This window comes from Ochotona curzoniae, unplaced genomic scaffold (assembly GCF_017591425.1).
Source record: "Ochotona curzoniae isolate NIBS_2020 unplaced genomic scaffold, NIBS_Ocur_1.0 scaffold_1852, whole genome shotgun sequence".
Classification (NCBI taxonomy): Eukaryota; Metazoa; Chordata; class Mammalia; order Lagomorpha; family Ochotonidae; genus Ochotona; species Ochotona curzoniae.
The window spans coordinates 10,776,325-10,800,518 of record NW_024467087.1 but is presented as its reverse complement, the minus strand read 5'-3'; the positions used below and the strand labels follow the sequence as shown (position 1 = coordinate 10,800,518).

The 24,194-nt window shown below is 40.4% G+C and overlaps 1 protein-coding gene across 3 annotated transcripts in view; it reads left to right on the top strand.

Annotated features, from left to right (window-relative positions):
- Positions 1-23,293, top strand: part of SLC9A6 (solute carrier family 9 member A6) — a 61,366-nt gene extending 38,073 nt beyond the window's left edge. For 2 of the 3 annotated variants that reach the window (XM_040999657.1, XM_040999659.1), the window contains exons 11-16: positions 1,763-1,874; positions 2,879-3,032; positions 9,306-9,336; positions 12,033-12,112; positions 17,822-17,927; positions 20,661-23,293. In XM_040999657.1, the coding sequence (XP_040855591.1) occupies positions 1,763-1,874; positions 2,879-3,032; positions 9,306-9,336; positions 12,033-12,112; positions 17,822-17,927; positions 20,661-20,933 (756 nt within the window). In that variant the 3' untranslated portion in view covers positions 20,934-23,293. Of the gene's footprint in view, positions 1-1,762; positions 1,875-2,878; positions 3,033-7,434; positions 7,525-9,305; positions 9,337-12,032; positions 12,113-17,821; positions 17,928-20,660 lie in introns of all 3 variants that reach the window. The other variant, XM_040999658.1, reaches the window with a different exon arrangement.
- The last annotated feature ends 901 nt before the right edge of the window (positions 23,294-24,194 follow it).

Genomic DNA, 24,194 nt, shown 5'->3' with positions numbered 1-24,194 from the left:
TGCTAACTCATGTATATACATACATCTATTAATATCCCTCTGTAACCATCTATACATCACTTGTAAGCTAAACATGAATTCACATCAGTATTTCCAGCAATGTCTACATGGCTTCCTCCCTTTATTGATCTGTAAACTCCCATTTCAGTAGTGAGGAACCTGGCTGCCTGCATCTGCTGTGCATTTACTTAATTATTAAGTTCCAGGATACTTGAATAGTAGCATCAGGATTGTAAACCAGAACTCCCATGGGAACCAGCTTTGTGGCTGAGCATATAATGCTTGGTGCCAGTCCTTTTCTCTTTTTTTGCCTTCAGTCTTTTTTTTTTTTTTCCTCCTAACAGACTGTACTCTTATATTTACAAAGTTTCATAGGCCAGTACTATTTTCTCTACCTTAAAAAAATGTATTTATTTTACTTGAAAGAGTTAGAGAAGAGAAGGAGAGAGAAGAGAGAGATAGAGAGCGAGAGGGCGCCCTTTGGCTCTTTCAGACAGCCAAAGATATGCCAGTCTGAAAGCAGGAGCCAGGAGCTTCCTCTACGTCTCCCACATGGGTGTTTGACCTCAAACACTTGGGATATCCTCTACTGTTTTTCCGGGCCATAAGTAGGGAGCTGGATCAGAAAAAGATCAGCTGAGACACAACAATTCCCACATGGAATGCCGGCATTGCAGCAAGAGATTTAGCTTGCTTTGCCACCGTGTTGATCCACCCTTGTTTTATTTTTAATAAAACATTTTTCTTTATGTTCCTTTCTGGGTATAAGGTGGAAACGGTGTTATGAACTCTGAAATTAAAGCTATTGTTATATAAAGCAGGGGTCTCTATAGTTAACAAGATTTCTAGTTGAAACTAATCTGAAATTGCATGAAGCCTTTCTTGTGCAGTAGACAGAAGTTTAGACTCAGTAGAAGACATTGGAGTTGGCAGGAATTTCAGTGTTTTCATGTGATGAAGGTGTTCATTTTCTCTGTTCTGAGAAAGGAAAGGGCAGTTCTGTTCGTCTTTTTCTTGATCCTGTCAACACTGATGGTGACAGTGTATTATAGTCAACCTCAAAAATACACAAAAGATAAGTTCCCAAAGGTTTGTTACTGCTTATAATACTGGCATCTCAGAATACCAGTTGGAGTCCTGACTACTTCCAGTCCAGCTTCCTACTAATGTTCTTGAGTAGGCAGTGGAAGATATTCCATTGATTTGGGCCCATCCTATCCATGTGGGAGACCAGGATGAAGCTGCTGCCTCCTGACTTTGGCCTGGCAAGGAGCTGGCTGTTGTGGCCATTTGGGGTGTAACCTTATGGATGGAAGAACTCACTCTGTCTCTCTCTTTTCCTCTTTGTTTCTTTGCCTTTCAAATGAATGAATGAATGAATGAATGAATGAATAAATCTTAATAAAAATGGTAAAGAAGCTCTGCTTCTAAATATGTTTATTTTCCTCTAATTAATTTTCCATATGTTAGACCTGTGTTGTCCAAGTTGATAGCAACAAGCCATGTAAGATTGCTCATATTTAAATTAATTACTATGAAAAGAAATTAAAATTTCAGTTCCTGCTGGCCATATTTCAAGTGCTTGCCATATTGGACAGCATGGGTATAGAAAATCTGTTGCAGAACTTTGTTAGACAATGCAAGCAAGCAACTGTTTGGTAAAAATGGGGTTCTCTAAAACAGTCATTTACTATCTTGAATATATAGTCTAAATGATATAATTGAGGAAAAGAAATGATCCTTGACCTAGAAATAATTTTAGATTGCTATTTTCTTGGGAAGAGCTGCTAATATTTACCCCTTGTCCCTCTTACTTAATTTGGGTAGAAGAAGTAAGATTGGATCAAATTTTCAGCATATGATGATGTTTGCTGGTAAGTTACTCTTTTTCTCTCTTGCCTACCCCATGAAGCCATTCACAATTCATATACCAGTTTGATTTTAAGCTGAAATGTTATACTGTTAGCATGAGAGTCCTTAAAATGTTGAAACTATATCCTGGAATATAAAGTTCTTTTTATAGTGTTCCATTCCTATGGGAATTTTTTGTATGCTAGCTCTAAATTCTTGGTTTAGAAATATGTCACATAAGTGAAGAAGATAAAGATGAATGTGTTTTCACACAAGACATTGTAAGCGAATGTGTCCAGCAGTCCTGTTCATAATTGCCCAAACCTGGAAACAACTCACTTTTCTGTCTTGCAATGGATGACTGTGTCGTGGAATGCTTTTCATAATGAGAAGAACAAACTGTTGAAACACACAACATGGTGAAAAAAGCCAGTGTCCAAAGGTTACATACTGCATGATTCCCTTTCTATGACATTCTCAAGAAGATGAAATTATTAACAGTAGAGAACAAATCTTATTGCCAGAACTTTGGGGGTTGGGGAGGGCCAGGGGGATTGGGTGATGGAGAGTTTGGACTAAAACTGGGTAGCACGGAGGGATTTTGAGGTAGATGACAAGACTTCTGTGTCTTGATAATGATTGTGATCACACATCTCTATGCACTTGTCCAATTGCACGGACCTGTGTATGAAAAAGCCAATTTCATGTTAATTTCGTTTTTTGTGTTAATTTTTAAATGAATTTTAAAGACTTGTTAAGAGATTGATGCCAGTATCATATTTAAATCTAATTCTCTGTGTATATACTTAAAGTGCACACAAAAAGTTCATAAAAATATATATTATGGAAAAAATGTACATGGTTTTCAAAAATTTCTCACCAGAATAAATATATGTTTTAATTTTTGAAGTCCCCTGGTATTATGTATTTGTTCTCATACTGCTAAGGTTTTAAAATGTGATTTATCACCCTGATTTGTAAAATGTGCGCTGGTAACAAGATAAATACTTGTTTGGTTCCCTTGCAGGCCTCCGCGGGGCAATGGCGTTTGCTCTGGCCATTCGTGACACGGCCACTTATGCCCGCCAGATGATGTTTAGCACCACACTTCTGATCGTGTTTTTTACTGTGTGGGTATTTGGTGGTGGCACTACTGCAATGCTGTCATGCTTACATATCAGGTAGGTGGTAACTATGAACCTCATTTGAATCTTTGCATTCATTTTATATTTCTTTTAGTCATGCGAATATTTTTAAGCTTTGGCATTCTGAAGTTTTGGTAACTGTAAATTATTTTTCCTTTTAAAAAAGTGTATGACATGTACAAAAAGCAAAAATGCAAAATAATAAAAAAAAACCCACTGGCACTTTGGGAGATACCCTTCTATGCCACTTGCTGTGCACTGGGTATATATTTTTACAAAAAGCAGCAGCACTAAAGGTTCTCTTGTGGGCTGATTTTTCAATATGACATAGAATGCACATTCACATTAGTAAATATATTAACATTTTTACATGATTATTTTTAGTGGCTATAAATTTTTCTTGTTTTATTTAAATGAATCCCTGTTAAACTTGTATGGTTTCTATAACTCTACTGTTAGCATTGCCATCTGAGGACTTTATTATTGCTGTTAGCATCTGCGATGTGATTATTCTAAAATGTAAATATTACTCTTCCCTTGTTTGGCTCGTTCTTTAGAGTATATTTCTAGAAGTGAAATTGCTTGGTTAAAATGATCTGCGTAAATTTAAGGCTTTTGATCCATATTGCCAACTTGAATAAAAATTTTTACCTTCATTTACAGCATATAAGACAATCTAGTTTTCTCCATCATTAATCAAAATTGGATGTTATTATTCTTTCTCATCTTTGTCAACATTGCTTCTAACCTGAAACTACAAGGCCGAGATCATAAGGTCTTAGGCTTAGATGTGTGCTAGTTAATGTATTCAGCTTGAAAGCAGTGTTGTATCTCAAGAGTTCTACATTTGTTTCCATGGATACGGCAGCCGATATTGCTAAAGCCTTTGTAGCTTTTAGTTCTGTGTTTGGCTGAAACTTCGTAGCTGTTAAAAGCTTCCCAGCTTCCATAATACATCAGGTTCATTAGAGAAAGCGGATTTCACATTTTATAGAATCTCTTCTCTGTTTTTTTCCCATTCTGTCCTTCTTTTACTATTCTAAAGACCAGGAAGCCTCAAATCATACTTTGAGTACTGTTGTCACTGTCTTTATCTTTCCTAATGAAATCCTTTCCTTATAATTTATGTGCTGTTATTATATGACAGAAAAATAACATCAAAAATTATGTTCTTATAACCCTAATACTAACTCAAAGAGGATCTGGCATTATTTATTGAGCATCTACTATGTGCTGGCCATTCTTCTAAGTCCTTTTAACTTACTTACATAATTACAGTAACTCCTGTTTGCAAGTGATGAAACAGAGGCTTTAGTTATTCAAGATGATACAGATAATGACATGGTGGACAAAGAAACCTCTGCTTTCAGTGAATTTCTTCTATAATAGATTGCATCAAGAAATAACAGCAGTCTTTTTTAGAAGGAATAGGCTGCTTTGTTTCTTCAACAGTATGAATGAAGACTATTACACAACTAAGGAGAATAAAATTAAAAATAATTGAAGAAAGGTAATAATCTTCAATAGAGTCTTCTGTGTTTCAGTGGAAACATTTCTCTTCCCTAATTGCCCTTTACAAAAGCCAAACAGAGTACCCCTAGTTACCCTGGCCTTTCCCCGGAAGCACAACACAGGAGTAAACCCTGCTGTTCCCGCGCGGGATCTGCATCAGAACCTCTGAACGCACTTTGGCCCAGCTTGCCTGCCATGTAACATCGTTTGGCACTTCATTGTAGTTACTGCCTTACAGTTTTACATTCCTTCTTGTGTTGCAGTGTTTTATTGGTGCTTGGGGACCCTCTACCAACAGAGCTTGCATTTTTAAGTTTTCCATCTCTTCCCTGAAATTTGTCTAATACAGTTTTGAGGATTATGCTAAGTCCTGAGAATTTAAGAGTTATGTAGACGGTTTTGGCTTTGAGTTCTTGCTCCTTCACTGACTCCTTCTGTGACCTTTCACCTTTTAAGTCTTTAGTTCCCCCATCTATAATGTGTATTTCTTAGCACGTATCTCCTAGGGTTATTGTACAGATTTAGGGAGCTGCTAGCTGTCAAGTACAGCATGTTAAGTGAACTTTTAATTCAATCATTTGAGCACAGCCAATACCAGCCATCCATGGCTACTGTTGTAGGTCCCAACTCAGTGGGGTAGTTTTGTTCCCCTGGGGGTCAATGGTACCATCTGGAGACATTTTTCGTTGTCCTACTTGAGAATAGGGCCTGCTATTGATATCTAGTGGGTAGAGGCCAAGGCCACGGATGCTACTAAACATTCTAAAGTAAATAGGACAGGCTCACTCCTCACCTGCCTGTAAATAATTTTCAGGGCCAAACTGTCCATAATGCTAAGGTCAAGAAACTGCTCTAGACAAGGGCCGTGTTAGTAGTGAGGGAAAAGGCTCCTGTTCTCCTAAACTGTGCTTTAATTAGAAAGGCAGTAGACCAGCAAGTGCATCACCATTGTGGATTAAATGAATACGGAATCTTTATTGCTGAGACGGCACAGATTAGTTGCTTTGATAGTGACTAGGGATGGAGATGTATTTCACCTGAGGAAGGCAAGGATCATTCCTCTGAGAAATTACGTTTGAGCTCGTCTATGTGAATGACACAATGTTGCCAGTGAAACAAGAACAGGATTCCTGGCAGAGGGAAAAATGCAAAGGCCCTGAGGCCCATTCAGTACTCATAGCTCACAGGGCTGGAGTAACACAGTGGGTGAAAGGTAGGTAGAAGATGAAGTGGGCAAGACCCTGAGGGTACAGGGGTTTGCAGACTTTTGCCATAAAGGGCCAGATAGTAAATCTTTAAGGTATTGCAGGCAGTAGGTACTGCATTCCAGCTGTTCAACTCTAGTACAGAAGCAGCCATGCAGTATGTAAATGAGTGCATTGTGGCTGCTTCCCGATAAAACCTTCTTTACAAACACAAGAGAGGTACCACATGTGCCCGTGGGGTGTCATTTGTGGACCCTTGCCATAGGGTTCAGGATTTGAAAATTAATTCAAAAATTTGTAGGATATTAAAGCCTTGGCAATATGAGATTATAGTGTGAAAGGATCACGCTGGGTGTATTGACATTGGCTTGTCAGTGGCTAAGGACCAACCAGCTGCTCCTGCATCCCTCTGCAGAATTCATGGCAGCCACATTGGGCTTGCTCTCCATATACTGTGCAGACTTTGTGCTTCTCTGTTTCTCAGTCTTTGTTCTTACGCTTCCCTTTGCCTGGAAGATGATACAGCTGAGTGCTGCCTCCTTTCTCCTCGTTTTTGTATGTTTGTTTGTTTTCATGTTATATGAAAAGCAAAAACAGAGGGAGAAAAATGGAGACAGAAATCTTCTACCCACTGTTTTACTCTCCAAATACCCAGAGCAGCTTGATTTGATCAAGTCAAAATCAGAAGCCTGGAATTCAATTCAGATCTCCCGTGTAGGTGACAGAGCCCTGGCTGCTTGACACATCACCTGCTATGCCCAGAGGTGCACATTGTCAGGAAGCTGCAGTCAGCAACAGAGCCAGGATTCGAACCCACGCACTCTGACTTGGCATGGATGTGTAGTACCAGGCTTTAACCTCTGAACCAAATGCTCTGCCCTCTCCCCCATTCTCTTTGAGAGCCACTCTTCTCTTTATGTGATTTTTGGTCTGTTGTAACACTGATTTCATTCAGCCTTGCAATAATAGTGTTATAAGAGCTTCCATTGGGTATTCGTTAATAATGCATCAAACATTCTTAAAATGTTTCAGTACACTTTCTCATCTAGTCTTTACAGCAACTCTGGTGGGTGTTAGCTCTAGTTTCTAGGTAATGGGATTATAATTCACAGGGCTGCATAACTTAGCTGAGTTCTTACAGCCAGGAGGCAGCAGAGTACAGATTTGAACCCAGTGCTCTCTGTTAGAAGCCCCTGGGGATTATGCTCTAGCTGTTTCTCCCACTCTTCTGTGAGCGTCTTGGAGGTCATGGGCCATGTTGCATTCCTGTCTATCTTCTCTGCCTAAGACAGTGCCTGGCCAATAACAAGTGCTCTATAAATGTTAATTGGTTTGGCTTTGAATAATGTCCCATCCAAGCATTCTGCGCTCTCTGCAAGACCACTAGATGTCACTTGAGATGCACAGATACAGTTAGCATTTGATGTGACTGAGAAGACCTTAGGCAGCTTCTTGGCCATTTTAACAAAGAAAAAAAATGGGCCTTTCTTTAGGTTATAAATCTGGTCAAATCCTTCTGTTTTTAAGTACTTGACTGTAATTCCCATGCCTTCCAGATGTGGTCTGGTACTAGTTTCCCTTCTCTCTCCCCGCCATGGTTTGCTTGTATTTTAGGATGCTGCTGGTACAGCTTCTCATACTGTCGTTGTCCCCCCCCCCTCCCATGTTGTCTACAGTAGTTAACTTAATTGATAAATATTTGAGCACCTATTGTGTGTCAGGTACAGTGCTAGGCTCTGGGGATACAGAGATGAATTAAGACATGGCCTTTACCCTCAAGGAGTTCACAGTCTTTCTGGGGAGACTGACAGGTAAATGACTCCACTCTACTAAGTATTATAGCAAAAGACTCTAAAAAGTGCTGCAAAAGCACAGAAAGAACAAAGTGCTTGATGGGACATAAACATTTTGGAACTTAACAAACAAATAGGGCAGAAAAATGAAAAGCAAGCATATGTCAGCTGAGGGCCTGGCAGCCCAAAGGCATGAAGGCTCAGAGGAGGACAGATTTGAGGAGAGGGGTAGATAGTTATGGCTACTATAAGGAATATAGACAGGAATGTTGGGAAGTGATGGTGTCAAGATGGCTTGCAGTGAAAGGGGGCACCTAGTTTATGCAGAGGCTTGAGTGCCTCCTAAAGGCCTGTTGACTTGGTCTTGTGGTGGCTAAGCTGTCCTCAGAATTGGTTGCAGGGGAGGAACCCAGCAAGTTCTGTGCCTTAGAAGGTAACTGTTGGGGATCCTGGCAACTAGGGGAACAATCTACAACAGACGGCATGAGTCAGAATGAGGGCCTGGCCTTTAGCGGCTGGTGTGGCAAGGAGAGAAAACAGCTGAGAAGCAGAGGAACAAGGAACAGAGTTGAGGAGCATTTTTGTGTAGGGGCTAGAAAGGAGTAAAAGAAAACTTTCTAAAATTTTTTAGATTATATTTTAAAATTTTTATTTTAAAAGTGACATAGAAGAAAAGATAGGGAAAGAGTTCTTCCATTCACTGGTTCACTCCTTAAATGGCCACATGGCCAGGACTGGGCTAGGCAGGTGCCAGAAACTCCATTTGAGTCTCCCACATAGTGATAGGGACCTATGTACTGGGGTCATCCTTGGTTGCTTTCCCAGGCAGAGAGCTGGATTGAAAGTGGAGCAACTGAAACTGGAACCAGCACTGTGATATGGGATGTTGCTGTTGTAGGTGATGACTTAACTTGCTTGTCACAGCATCACATCCCTTAAAAAAAAAAAAAAGATTTGTTACCGGTTTGTGAGGCAGAGTGACAGAGAAAGGGAGAGACAAAGAGAAATATCTCGCATTTGGTGGTTCACTCCCCAGATGGCCACAGTGGCTGGGACTGAGCCAGGATGAAACCAGGAACCTGGAGTTTTATGCAGGTCTCATACGAATTGAAGGGGCTTAAGTTCTTGGGCCATCTGCTGCTGCTTTCCCAGGTACCTAAGCAGGGAACTGGACTGGAAGCAGAGCCACTTGGACTTGATCCAGTGTTCTGGTATGGGATGTCAACATTGCAGGCAAGGCAGGTTTGCTCTCAGCAGCACAGTACTAAACCAAATGAGAATTTCATAATGAATCTTATTCCTAGGCTATGAGAAGCAAGAATTTAAGTAGATTTTTAAAAAATTATTAAAAAAAAAAAACCAAGAGTAACTTCTATCCATTTTTCAGTGAGAAAATGTAATTGACCCTTGTCTTTGGTCATCATAACAGAATGTTGCCATGAAAATCACACAGTCCAAAAACATGTGCCTCCCTCCTGGAATTCCATTGTGGCTGCCTTGTTTTTGGATCTACACAGTTGTTCTTATTCAGCAATAGATGGGATATTTGTCCTGAGTGCTTAGAGTAGACTTGTCTTCAGGGCAGAAATATTGTGTTTCTGAACCCAGTGAGTGGGATTGCAGTGAGCAAATCTTTAGTGTGCTCTGCTTGCCTTAGAATCTAAGCTGTTGCTAAGGAAATTGGAACTCTTCCATGGTTTCTGTGTTGGGAATGGTAGTTGCCTGATATGATATATTTGTATATAGGTCTTTTTTCATGGTTTCAAAATCTCATTTGCTCTTTGTGTTTTCTCCTTTAGGGTTGGCGTTGATTCAGACCAAGAACATTTGGTAAATATGCATTTATATTGGCCCTGGCATTTCTGTTGAATATACAGTCGTTTGGAAAGAAAACATGCTAGGGTAGACTTCATGCTACTGTTTAGAATCTTTCTTGTTTATCTCAGATTTTAGCTTACATCGTTCCTGGCTTTTGTCACTGTGCCATAGAGACGGAACCAAGTTTTAGATGGTGTGTGGTTATCGGGGTGGCAGCTTTCCTGTCTGTGCTATCCTGGCCTTTGCTACAGAGGAGAGCAGCCTGGTAACTGCTCCTGGATTTTCAAGTGATCGCTCTGGCACGACAAGTCTTTTTCCACTCTGGTTTGTGCTTGAAGCCTCGTCTCTGGTGTAAGCCTCATTCCAGCTGCTGTTCTAGCCACTGCCCTTGAGAACTGCCTAGAAGCTTGACCCAGGCTTCCCTGTCTGTACGGGGAACCTTGTCACTCTGTGCCTCAGCATTGGCTGCATTGCCTTGCTTCCTTCCCTCTGCGTGTCAGTTTCTCAGTGAACCTCAGCCTGTTGGTCTGACTCCAGGGTAACTAGCTGCCGCTGAGCTGACAACTCTTCTCTGGTATTTTCCATCCACTTTTTTGCTGCCTTCTGAGCCCCACTGAATACATGTTAGATGAGAAATCACATAGATTAGCTTTTTGAAAACAGAAGTGTCCTTTTCCAAATGCGATCCATTGTCTTGACTGAAACAAGCCCTGGTATATTTGTTTTATGGGTGTAGTTTAAAAATAAGCTTATCAGGTTCATTTCCTAAGTGCTAATTTTCTCAGCTGTTGAGTGACGAGGGGGTATGTGTCAATGTGATATAGTAAGTACATGCCTCTTTTGTGGTCAGAACCTTACAGTACAATTTTATGGGCTTGATATGCTTGCATGAAGCAGGCTGAGTAAATTCCCATCGTGCCGTGCCATGCCACATGGTTGGTATCCAAAGAATAGCTTCTTGTGCCTCCTCTACCCCTTTACTATTACAAGAATGAAATTAAGACAGAATTCTCAAGAGCTATATAAAAACTGCCAGCTGTATTACCTCTGTCCCCACAGGGGAGAAATGGAGGGACAGGGAGAGAGCCAAGTACATGGGTACTGGTTGTGACATACAGGAAAACATGCCTTTTCCCCTCACCCGCAGAATTATTTATAGTGTCTTGGCTATGTTGTTTACAAAATAATTTTGCATGTTCACTAGGAAACACAAAGGAATATCATAGTACATAGAGGTGTGTGGGGATGGATGTAAGGTGTGCATGTATTGAGACCATGGTGAGAGAGCTAAAAATGAATTGCTCTTCTGAAAGGGGAGAAACACAGATTACTCCTGATGGTGAGAGAAATTCAGCGGTCTAGCTGTTCTTCTGCTCCTGTAAGCCCGTATAGTTCTCCCAGAGATTTTTCTGTTGCCTGTGTGTTGATACTAGTTGAAGGAGAGTCGTTTAAGTTTTTGAGAACTAGGACGGACAGGAAGGAGCCAAGTCCATTATCTGAATCTGTTCATGGAACCATAGGAGACCAGTGCCAGAGATGGCCTTGATGAGTCTCTGAACTTCAAGTTTATACATGAAGAAATTTGGGTCCAGAGAGGGAAAGGGATGTGCCCAAACTATTGTTACTGAGCTGAGATTGGATGTGGAATTACCGACTGTACCACATTACAACTCAAGAAATAGCTTCACTTCTGGAAGTTATTTTAGAAGATAATGTTTGCTGTGTTTGCTTTCCCCTCTAGACAGACAGCCTTACTATGAATTTTCCTACTTTGCTTTCCTTTTCTAAGTTTTGTAAGAACATTGTAGTTACGTTGAAAACACCAACTGCTTAAAGTTCATGAAGGAACTAGTTCTGATAGCAGAGGTGAATTGCTACAAATTTTCTTATTTATTTTTTAAGATTTATTTTATTTGGGACTGGTTGTGGTATAGTGTACTAAGCCTGCACTGGGGGCACCAGCATCTCATACAGATGTGGGGTTCTAGTCCCAACTGCTGCACTCTGCTCCTGTTCCCTGCTGGTGGGAAAGCAGTAGAGGATGGCCCCTGCACCCATAGGGAAGAAGCTTCTGATTCCTGCTTTATATTGGCTCAGCTCTGGCCCATGCAGCCATCTGCAGAGTAAAAGACCTCTGTGTCTCTCTTTCTCTGACTCTCTCAAACAAATAAATAAAAGATTTATTTAAAAGGCAGAGTCAGAGAAAGACACACACACACATACACACAGAGCAAGAGCAGGAGAGAGCGAGAGAGAAGGAAGAAAACAAATGAAACAGAGGTTTTGTGTCAGCTGGTTCACTCCCCAATGCTAGGAGCCAGGGCTTGCCTCCAGGACTCTTGCATAGATGTGGGGTACAGGCATTTGGACCATCCTCTGCTGCTTTCCAAGGCACATTAGCACAGACTTGGATTGGAAATGAAGCAGCCAGGACTCAAACCCATGCCCATATAAAACGCTGGCAGTATTGCAGTCCAGGGTCCTACATGCAGATTTGTTAAAATGACAATAGAGTCATAAATTAGCAAGCAACCTCAGTAATAGAGGTATTCAGAAGAACATTGCATTGTATTATTTCAAAGCTAAAATATGCATGCTATTATATTTCTAATATTGCCAGCATTGGAGAGAATTCTATTTCTGATGATTTTAAATAACTGTGGTTGAATCTTTGTGTATATATTGATTTATGCATTACCTGTCTGCAGGGTGTTCCTGAAAGTGAAAGGAGAACTACCAAGGCTGAGAGTGCTTGGCTCTTCCGGATATGGTACAACTTTGATCACAAGTATCCTTAGTTGAGAAAAAAAATGGAAAGAATTCTAATTTGAACATGGGTAACTGCACTTTAGTAAGCAACCATTTTTGCCATTGTTTTCTTGAAGTCCAATACAAAACCTACATTCAGTCTTCCTTTTCTCTGGCAATGTAGTAGAGAAGGAAGCCCATAGAAATAAATGCCGTGCAAACCCAGGTCGGTGGAGACTGGTTAGTACAAAAGCTGTCTGTGTGGAGGGAATCCAAAGGCTGCATGACGTGCTTTCTTTGCTATCTGGGTGTATTTATTGAGCAAATGTTAATGTGTATTGGCCTTTGGTTAATGTAGTGACTCATTCTGAAGGTACTTATTGGTTCTTGGTGGTGTACTAGCTAGGGTGAATGAGGAAAGGCTCCCTTAGGGGAAAGCTGCCAAGTAAAATAGAAATGCAGCACTGTGAGGTACTGCAAGAGTCAGAGCTATACCTTTACCCTGTGATATTGCAGAGCCACAGTAGCTGATATTATAATAAAGTACATGAATCTTAAGTGTGCAGCTTAGTAAATATTGACCAATGTCTACGCCTGGGTGTGTGGCACCCATAGCAAAATATGTACAAACATTTCCAGCGTCAAAGAAGGTGCCCTGAGGTCCTTGGTGTCAGTCATGCCTTTCCTGTCTGCCAGCGTGGATTAGTTTCACCTGTTTTGAATCGTCATGCATATGGAATTATTTGAATTATTTTCTTCAAAAACAATTATTTATGTGAAAGGCAGAGTGATGGAAAGATGCAGAGAGAAGGAGAGGCAGAGAGAGAGACGTTCTATCTGCTATTTTTTGTCTGTTTTTTCCCAAATACCTGCAACAGCTGGAACTGGACAAAGCTGAAGCCAGGAGCCTGGATCTCGTATGTGGATTGCAGGGGTCGTAGTGTTTGGATCATCGTTATTGCCTTCCCTGGCACATTAGCAAGGAGCTGAATTAGAAGCAGAATAGCCAGGACTTCAGCACCTGAACTATCCCAAGTGGTAGCTTAACCTGCTCTACCACAATGCCCATCCCTTACATAATTTTTGTATCTTCTATCATTAAGCATATTCCGTGTGATTTATCCTTATTGCAAGCATGCAAACATGTACATGTCTTTTGTCTTTCTGTGTACATAAGCTTATGCGCTTATGTGTCTTTTTGTGGACATAGGTTATGTCTCTTGCATATATACCAAGGAATATAATTTAGGGCAAGTGTATGTTTAGGTTTCATAGATATTGCCAAGGAGATATCCAGAGTAATTGTCACCAGTTTGACTGGTTGCAGCCAATTTAGTGAATTCATCATCACCCCCATCAACAAGGTCAGGGAGTTCTGGATATTCCTTCCTCATCTCTACCAAAAGTTGATATTTGGCAGCATTTTGAAGTTAAGTTCAGGCACTCTTTTTTTTTTTTTCTTTTTAATGTTTGTGTGTCTGTTTAATTTTGGAAAGGCCTATTTATGGAGAGAAGGAGAGACAGAGAGAAAGGTCTTCTGTCTGCTGGCTCACTCCCCAAGTGGCTGCAAGGCCTGAAGCTGAGCCGACCTAAAGCCAGAGCCAGGAGTTTCTTTCAGGTCTCCTACGCGGGTGCAGGGTCCCAAGGCTTTGGGCCATCCTGCACTGCTTTCCCAGGCCACAAGCAACGAGCAGGATGAGAAGTGGAGCAGCCAGGACATGAACTGGCATCCATATGGAATCCCAGCACTTGGAGGTGGAGGATTAGCCAGTTCTCGTATGAATTTTTATATGATTTTGATTGTATGGATATTCAGTTTGTAAAGAGTGATGTTTTTGTTATTAAACTAAGTTGCTTTTTTATTATTAATTTATGGTTCCTTTTATACACTGTCCTTGAGTTAAATTATTGCCAGAAAATTTATCTTCTCTTAGTCTATCTTGCTTTTTCATCTTCTCAGTCTTTACTTGAGAAATAAACTTCATTGTAATAAATTTCATCTTGCTTATCTTTTATGATTAGTGTCTTCTCTGTTTCAGAAAATCTTGTACATCCCAGTGTCATGAAGGTATTTTTCTTATATTTTCTTCCAGAAGTTTGATTGTTCTAGCTATCACATTTGTTGTATCTTAGATCTATTCCAAACTAATTTTTATATATGATATGCAATATGGGTCAGGGGCTTCTTTCTGACTTATGAATATCTGATTGACACAGTGCCTTTGATTGAAAATGCCATTCTTATGCCAGTGGATTGTAGTGGGATGATTGTTTTAAATCAGTTGGCTGCATAGGTGGGTGTCAGTTTCTAGACTCTCTATTTTAGTATATTTTGTAGACATTTTGGTATTCAGAATAGTAGGGCTGTTTTTCTTGGTTTGTTTAGTGTTGTGTTGGCTATTTTAAATTTTTTGTATTAACAAATTTTAAAAACTGTTTTTCAATTTATATACACACACATAAGCCACCAACAGTTTTCTTTGTGTTGCATTAAGTCCATTTGGAGAGAAATAATGTTGATACTTTCAATCCATAAACATATCATAAATATCTCATTTAAGTCTTGTCCTTTTTTACTATTCATGTATTATACATCTTTATTTATATTTTTATTTGATGTTTCTCAAAAACTATTTATTTATGTATGAATTTATTTGAAAGGCAGAGAGACAGAGAGAAGGGACAGGCAGCAAGATTTTTTATCCCACTTACTCATTCCTCAGATGCCTGCTCTGGGTGGGGTTGGGGCTGGACCAGGCCAAAGCCAGGAGCCTGAAACTCCATCTGGGTCTCCCATGTGGATGGCGGGAACCCAAGAACTTGGGCTGTCATGTGATGCTTTCCCAGCAAGAAGCTGGATCCGCAGCAAAATACCTGGGACACAAACCAGCATTCTTAGAATGTGGGGTGTGGCTGTCCCAAGCTGCAGCACTGGACCACAATGCTTATCACAGTATTTAATGTTTTTGATGTGTTTGAAAATTATATTTGTTTACTCATTTAATTGTTACTGTTTTTATTTATTTGGAAGCAGAGGGACAGAGGCAGACATAACAACATCTTTAATCTGCTGTTTGACTCCCAAAATGCCCATAGCAGCTGGGGCTAGTTCAGCTTGAAATCGCAAGCCAGAACCCAGTCCAAGTCTTGTGCATTGTCAGAGCCATTATCTGCTGCCTTCCAGGACGTGCTTCATCTGGAGGCCAGGCTCAGGAGCAGGGCTTGCATCTCCCGCATGTATGACAGAGGCTCAAGTACTTGTGATGTCTTTCACTACTTTCCCAGGTGGAGCTTCTGGGACTTGAACTGGTGTTCACATAAGATGCCAGTGTTATAGATGGCTTAACCTCCTGTGCCATAATGCCAACCCCTCACTTACTATTTCTAATAGATTGCAGATCTTTTTCTGATTTCATATATATATATAAATATGTATATACACACATGCATTCACACCTATGTACTCATGTGACTTATAGATAACCATGTTTTATTTTTTGTTTCTAATCCCTTGCGTTCGTTTTTCATTTCTTTTTTTTGTTTTGTTTTGTTTTGTTTTGTTTTATTATACCAGCTGAATGTCTCCGGTGTAACAGGTGAATATAAGTGATGGAAATTTTTTTAGCATTTAACCATTAAATGTGATGTTAACTTTGCCATTTTGGAGGTATCTTAATAAAGATACCTTCAGTGGTTGGCGCTGGTTGCCTGGACCTGCAGCAGCAGCAGCAACCATAATGGGTGCTGGTTTGAGTACCAGCTTCAAAGCAGGAGAGAATGACTGCAGTGCTTAGGCACCTGCACCCATGAGGGAGATCCAGAAGAGGCTTCTGGCTCTTGGCTTTGGAGTGGCCCACCACCAGCTGCTGTGGCCATTTGGGAAGTAAACCAGCACATGGAAGATCTTTATGTGTCTCTCTTCTGCTCTGTGTAACTCTGTCTTTCATATAGAAATAAATCAATCTTTTAAAAAAAAGTGTTTCCCTCTGTTTCTGACCTACTTAGGATTTTTTTTTTTTTATCATGAACAGGCATAGAATATTGTCAGACATTTTTCTGCATCAATTGAGGTGAATACAGCTTTTCCCCCTACAATGTGTTACGTTGATTTCATTGATTCTTAAACCAGTCTTGTATTGCTAGAACAAATTATGTTTGGTCATGATGTGTTATGTCTTGTATATGTCATTGGATTTAATTTGCTAATATGTTGTATTTGACTTTTGCTTCTGTTTTCATGAGAGTTGTTGGCTTGTAATCTTTTGCTGTAATGCTTGTCAAGTTTCTATAACAAGATTATTATGGCCTTGTAAAATTAGTAGGGAATTATTCTGTTTCTGCTCTCTCTCTCTCTCTCTCTCTGAATACACACACACATAAACACATACACACACATATAATAGATGTTATTTCCTTTTTTATTGGAAAATCAGATATATAGAGAAGAAGGGAGACAGAGAGGAAGATCATCCATCCATAGATTCACTCCCCAAGCCGCCAAATCAGCCGAAGCTGAGCCGATCTGGAGCCAGAAGCTGCTTCTGGGTCTCCCGTGTGGGTGCAGTCTCAAGGCTTTGGGCCATCCTGGACTGCTTTCCCAGGCCACAAAGCAGGGAGCTGGATGGGAAGTGGGGCTGCTGGGACACGACCCAGCCCTCCATGTGGGATCTAGGCACGTACAAGGCAAGGACTTTAGCCAGTAGGCTACCATTAGGCTGATGTTATTTATTTCTACCCTTGATCTTAGCCAAAAGGCTGAGAAGCGATTGATGTTACGTATTTCTAAAGGCTGGTAAAATTTTCCCAGTAAAGCCACCTGGTCATGGAGCTATTTACTTGAAAAGATTTTAAAACTTTTTAAAATAGAGAATTATTCAGATTTTCTTTTTTTCTCTTTGCTAATATTTGGTAAGTTATTTCTGAGGAATTTGTTCTTGTAGAGTCAGACAGCTGTTTATAGTATGACACGATTAAGACTTGGTAATTTCTGTATTTGATTCGCAATAGAATTTAACATTCCAGTTTTTCAGTGACTGAGTGATTAGTTATAAAGTGTTTTCATGGAGTGCTTTAATGTTTAGTTAGGATTCATTGCTATGGGAATGCATGAGATTTTCTCTGACTTCCTTAATTTAAATTGAGAACAACCTTAGAGTCTCCTTTTAGAAAGTGACAGCAGTGGCATATGTGTCTTTTGTTCCCTGTCTCCTTTTTCTTGTGAGTGCCTCTTTTCTCTCGTAAGTCCTGCCTTTCTCTCCTGTGTATCATGTGTTATCACATCTGTTTTTATGTTTTAGAAAACAAATGAATATTGAAATGAGGTTCTATGATAGAGGAGCTCTTCATTCAGGTGGTTTCTTTTTTTAAAAAGGTCAGGCATCAACTTTGTTTTCTTCCTTATAGCCTTATAGGAGAAGAACCAACTTGATGCTGAGCTTTAACTCATAGCATTCAAGAGGCCAGGTGAATCCACAGTAAATTATTAAAGCATTTATATTATTATATTCTACTGTAATATTTAATCTGCTTTCCAGCTGTTATCTTTCTTATCTCCCAAAGTGCTAGAGATGCCTCGATTTCAATTGTGTTCACTGTACTTGTAGCGAAACCAGAAAACCAGTACGATATACTGGTTGAAAAGGCCTAAGATGTGAAATGAAAGCAGTCTTGGTTAGTGGATCGATCCCTGTTTCCCTCATGGTGGGAAATTTGTGAACAAAAGAATACAGCCTTTCCTTAACCAGCGCAGTTACCTGAAACCTCTGCTGACCCACAGTGGCCCTCCGCTCACCACCACACTGCCAGCCTGCTGTGGACCCATTGCCAGGTGCCTGACCAGCCCCCAGGCTTACGAAGTAAGTTGATTTTATCCACAAATTAAGTAATCCCTCAGTAAGATGTCTATCTGGGTTCTGTGCATGGGTTATTGATTTTATTTTAATTTGATTTAATTGCTTGCCTTTGAGGTACAGTATTCATGAAAGGGGATTTATGCATGCTTAACCAGGAAGTACACTGCAGTCTCAGTGTAGTGCACAGCCTTGGAGACTGCTGATACCAGATGCAGGAGAGCACCTCGTCATCCTTTAGGGGATTGCAGTTAAGTCACTGTGCCCCCAAGCTGACTTCCGTTTGTTTCCAGTATATGACCTGAATTCGGTACAGAATGTATGTATTTTCATCTATAATTGTGGATCATCCCAGCGACAGTCAGGATGTGGCAAAAGAATGCTTGACACTCTGAAAGTGCAACAAGTGATGTATTATACCTCCCAACATTTAGATCTTAGGGGAAATGTATCAGCAGCCCCTGCACATGGCTGAGACACAAGTGTATCTAGAGAATCTAGATTCCATAATTTATCCTTAGCTACCAACACAGGATTAGTGATTCAGTATTTCAAGTAAGAAAAAAATGACATGCTAACCAGTCTTTGTTTTTAGCTGTGAACATTTTAATTTTAATTTTTAAAGCTCTTTAGAAAAAAATCCTTTGCATCTGAATGGACCCTTAGAGATGTTCTAGATGTGGAGCAGGCTCTGCTTCACAAAGCCTGCCGGTTCTGATTTTGCAGGTACAACAATCAGAACCTCGAATGGTGGGGTAGTGGAGGGGGAGTACAGTGGACATTGTAGGTCTGTGTCTCCCATTCCTGTGACCTCCTTCAGGACACATTCGGGCAGATCCTACAGGCAATGCATAGGAATAAGTAGACTGATTAGGGATGGCAGCTGGGCCAGGGAGGAGTCCCATGTTGAATCAGTGTACGGATGTGCTGGTTGGGTGTAAACACCACTTATTGCCTGAGCCCTCCCTACTTTGTCCAGGTTCCTTTCTCAAGCAATGTCTGCAAGACAGCTGTGCTGTCTCAGCCCATGTGACCCTCAGCAGAGGGCCCACCTGCCTCTGTTGTTCCTGGCAGTGAGACTTGCCTTGGGGATTACATAGACTTGCTTGCCATTACCAAAAGCCAAATGAAGTGCACAACAGTTGTGTGTCCAAGGAATACAGCGGCATGTGACATATGGCACTTTTAGAGTTCCCTAGCACTGTTCTTAGGAAGTACATGTTGACCATCTCTAATAAAAAAAAATCTGAAATTTAAAATCTAAAAGCTTTCTGAGCACCACTGTGAAGCCAGAAGTACATGATTCTGCCCTTGTCCTCCTGTAATGGGTTACAGTCAAAACACAGGCCCGGTAAAAATATTATATAAAGTTAGCTTCAGAGTATGTGTATATATGAAATGTAATTTTGTCTGTAGCCTTGGGTTCTGGCTTATTATGGATATGACAGGATCCCAAAATTTGAAAAACAAATCAAACTGAAAGATTTTTTTTATCCCAATCTATGCCATGAATTGAATTACTTAAACAACAGAAGAAATTTTAAATGGTTCTTAAGGTTGAAAGTCCAAGGTCAGGGTGTTAGAAGGATTGGTTCCTTCTAGGGCTATAACCGAGAATTTGCTCTGGGATGCTCCCCAGCTTCTGGGCATTCCAGGCCATCTTTGGCATTCCTTGACTTACGCAACACCTGGTCTCTTCACAAGTTGTTCTCTCTTTCTGGGTCCAAATTTTCTCTTCCCATTAGCATATCAGTCTTACAAGATCATGGCTAACCTGATTCTAAACAGGGTCACATTCACATATTCTGGCAGTTGCGGGGCAAGGTGTGACTTATAACAGCCATTAAACTTAATTTTTATATTTTTAAGCGTTTATTTTTTAAAAAAAGATTTTTGATTTGAAACACAGTTTACAGAGTGGAGGAGAGAGAATTTTCCATCTGCTGTTCCACTCCCCAAATAGCCACAATGGCTGCAGTTGGGCCAATCCCCAACCTCCTAGGAACCAGGAGCCTTTACCAGGTCTCCCATGTGGTGCAGGGGCCCAAAGACTTGAGCCGTCCTGTGCTGCTTTCCAGGGCCATGAGCAGAGAGCTGGATCAGAAGTAGAACAGATTTTACATGCCACACCAGTGGGTGCTAGCACTGCATGTAACAGCTTAATTCACTGTGCTGGTGGACTTCATCCAGTGAGGGTTCTATGTATTTTTCTGTACCCTAAATTCTGTTACATGCTTCGACTTAGGATTGTATCATACCTATTTATTTCTTGGTCTTCTCTTCCCATTCCCCTCCACTAAGACTAAGCCCCTTCATGGCAAACCATGCACAAGACATAGGTTGTAAGTGCTACTTCAGGAAAGAGGGCCCGGCATGGGATGCTGCCAGAGCACATACAAAGGCCGCTTAACCTAGGTGCTAGTCATGTGCAAGGGGTCAAAACCACAGCATGTAGAGCAGCCTGGCACTCAAATAAAGCAGGAGAAAGCCAGGCAACTGTCATCACTTCAGTTTGGCTGGCAGAGTTTTGGGGGTGGGATATGCAAATTTTGGCAGAAGATAGAGCTGAAGAGGCCACATCACCTGGGTCTTTTAAGCCAAGGTAAAGTCCTTAGACTAACCTGAAGGCAGTTGACTACCACTGAAGGATTCTGAATAGGAAATCTTCTGAGAGTCTCCTGTTGGAAATGTTTCTTAAAATTCGTAACAATTGTTAAACCTTATTTCCTTTGTATTTAGAACCAAGAACAGTTGAAAGATGATGACTCTGATCTCATCCTTAATGATGGCGATATCAGTTTGACATACGGCGATTCTACAGTGAACACTGAATCCGCAGCATCCAGTGCCCCTCGAAGATTTATGGGAAACAGTTCTGAAGATGCCCTGGATCGGGAGCTTGCATTTGGGGATCATGAACTGGTCATCCGTGGAACACGCCTGGTTCTGCCTATGGATGATTCTGAACCCCCATTAAATTTGCTAGATAATACAAGACACGGCCCAGCCTAATCTTATTAAGCCTCACTTAGTGATTTATACAATTTGCACATGTGATTGTGAAGAAATTTGTACTACCTAAAAGTCCCAGTGCATGTCTCTGAATGTGTCCGCTCATAAATACTATTTATATGGCCTAGAAAGAATATAACTATCCTGTACAAGGCAGTCTGTGAACAATGCATTCTTTGTTTTCCTGGCTGTGTAATGTGTAGTCTGGATCTATTTTAGAAAGTTACTTTCATTGAATGTGTATGTTTGGTTAGCTTTCTGTCTCAAGCTATAAAATGTGACACAATTACTCTTTCTTACATTTACCTGACAATTAACCAGAGTACCAAGTTCTTGTGATGTCAATTAATTTTGTGAGTGTGTGGTGGAGGAGGGACAGGGAAGAGGGAATGTAAGTTTCTAGAGAGTGCAGGAGGGGAGAGGTTCTTGATGGGGAAAGTTTTGTTCATTGCTGCTGCCTTTATTACAGCTTTTTCCCCCTTTCCCCTGGTGCAAGGAGTTTGTGGTGCATTGATCTTGCCCCATTCAGACTGGGGAGGGAGGTGTAGGGGCCTTCTCCCACTTGCTGTGAAAGAACAGATTCGCTGTGCAGGAAAAGGAGGCTGAGGATGACTTTAGAGACCTTATTTTCTTACAGACCAACACATGGGAATTGCAGCCAGCTGGCTTAAGCCAAAGTACAGTTGTATAGAGTTCAGGGCATTTGATTGAGACTTTGAGGGCCTGGGACTGGCAGGGGGCAAGACAGGAATAAAGAGAACGGGGATTTCAGAGATCTCTCTTCCCAAATGTGTAAATATTCTATACAAGTTAAATTTAAACAAGAAAGTTAATTGCTGCTTAATTTTTAATTATGTACTTTATCTGTATAGCAAGCTTTGTTGTCAGACGTTTTTATATCAACTTAAATCGCTGCTCTTTAGCAGCCATACAGGAGCAAAAATGTAAAATTTTTGAACTTAGTGTGTCTAATTGTCATTTGTTAGTCTGTAGTTGATGTTAAAACTTAATTTATGAATTCACGATCCTTCCACACTATGCCAAAGTCAGCCATGAAGCGAATGCTGGCACTCTGTAGTGTCTCTCAAAGATGGCTCCTTTCTGTGTCACAGGTATAGTCGTCTTCCTCTTCATGCTGTTTTTCGTATCTCAGCTGCCACATCTTTGTTTTGTCAACAGTTTTCAAGAAAGAGCACAGAAATGTTTCCCATTTTGCATTCAGGGTGTGAAAGTGGACTCTTTTTTAATGCCTGAACACCCAAAAGTGCAGTGCGAACTTAGAAGGGGAACTGTGTTTGGAGACTGCTTCTGACCTGCTAGAAGCTCTGGTGGATGTTCTCCACTCAGGCCTGTGAAGCATGGCCTTAAAGCTTAGCCAGTCAGGAAACTGATTTATTTATATGATGTCCACATTTTCCGCAGAAAAAATAATATTTCCTAAGAAAACATGTACTTATTTGCAAAATATATCTGTGCTACTGCAAACACTCCTTGAGATTTTAAGGGAATTCTGTTGTACCCTTTAGTGGCAACCTTGACTGTTGGCATACCCATTTGTTACGTAGTGGTAGCGAGTTTCCTGCCATGCAGGAATCCCTCCTGTGAAGTGTACATTTTATATAATGTGTGCCTCTTCATGCAGTAAATAATTTCTTGTTAATGTATGCTTGAGGGGCCTCGATTGTCAGCGTCATTTATCCGTGATATTAGCCAAGATGTAAAAGGATACATAATAATTTAACAACTACTTGTTTTTTATTCTGTCAAGTTACTCAGCTCACTTTATGAAAATGGCTGTAAATACTTAGCATGACAAATTCAGTAACTCGTCTGTTTGAGCATGCGTAAGACTTTTCAGTAGGGAAACTGATAAAGCTTGAGTCAATGAAATCTGCCTTCATACTTTATCAACGGGGAACCGAGTCTGCTGTGCTTCCATCAGCATCTGAAGGATTCTTTTTTCTCCTCTAACCTGTGTACATGCATCTCCAAGCAAAGAAGAGGAAAGCCATCTCGGCTCAGACCCATGCTGGTTTTGGACATCGGAACGAACCTCGATGAAGTACAGTCCGAGTTGCCATTGTGCAAGTAGAACTGCTCTTGGACCTGTTTTTCTGTTTTTCGTGAAACCTAAACGTTTGAATGACTTGAACGTTGCATCTTTTAAAGTTATTTTTTAAGGTTTCCTGGCATTAATTCTAGTTGTCTGTGTTTGGTAATGTGCTGTTAAAAATAATAGAGTTCTAATCTTTCTGTAATTTTTTTTTTGTTTTCCCTTGGAGTACTTGGACAGCTGTTATAGTGGTTTCTTTTAGGAAAAATCTGTCATTAAAAAAAAATTATAGCCTTGCAAATAACCACTCACTGTGTTTGAGTCACAGTTTACTAAAGTGAGATGTAAAGTGTGCTGACTTCATTTATTTTTCTACCTATAGACCTGTTTGAAAATGGAGAGTACTGATACTTTGCAAAAAACAAAGCAAGCTAACAGAACTTATGGGGTGGCAAATTTTTGGTGCTTATGTGTAAGGGGTGGACATATTTGCTTACAGTCACAACTGGGCCATTTAAGAAATACTAGTCAAAGTAGTGAATTATATTACATTGATTTGTAGCCTGTTAGTTCAGTAATGGAGAAAGTCATGAAAATGTTCATTCCATTACATGATGAGAGTAAATTTTGTATCCACTTGGGTAGAAGGGCTATTGCAAGTTGGCTGAAAGCATGACCATGTAAATAGTCCCTCCTAGTTAAAGCATCTCTTTCTAGATGAGGAATTTTGTACATTAGAGTGCACTGGTAGCAACTTTGTCTAGCCTGACAATGGCAGAGTACTTGTTATGTTGTCCACTCCAACTTCCTTGCTTATGGCCTACTGGGAGACATGAATGGGGGCCTAATTATAACAGATTGTTTGTTCGAGCCAATCTGAGTTTCCTAATTCGCTACATCAAATTTGACAGGGTGCATTTATTAACCTGACCCAGTGCAGGACCCAAAGGCCATGAGAGTATAGATATTTGACTTAATCAGGATGTCACCCACAGGAACTACATCATGAGTGGTGCAGTATGAGGGTTGAAAGTTGAAATGATAGCAACTCCCTATTTTGTTGAGCTACTTTTATGTATAGGTAGTGTATATACGGGTATGTTTTTTACCTCCAGTTTTATATTAATTTGCTATGATAGCACATTCTAGTATTAGCCTCATTTCAGAAATGAGGAAGTTGAGCTATAGAGAAATTTTCAGAAAGCAAG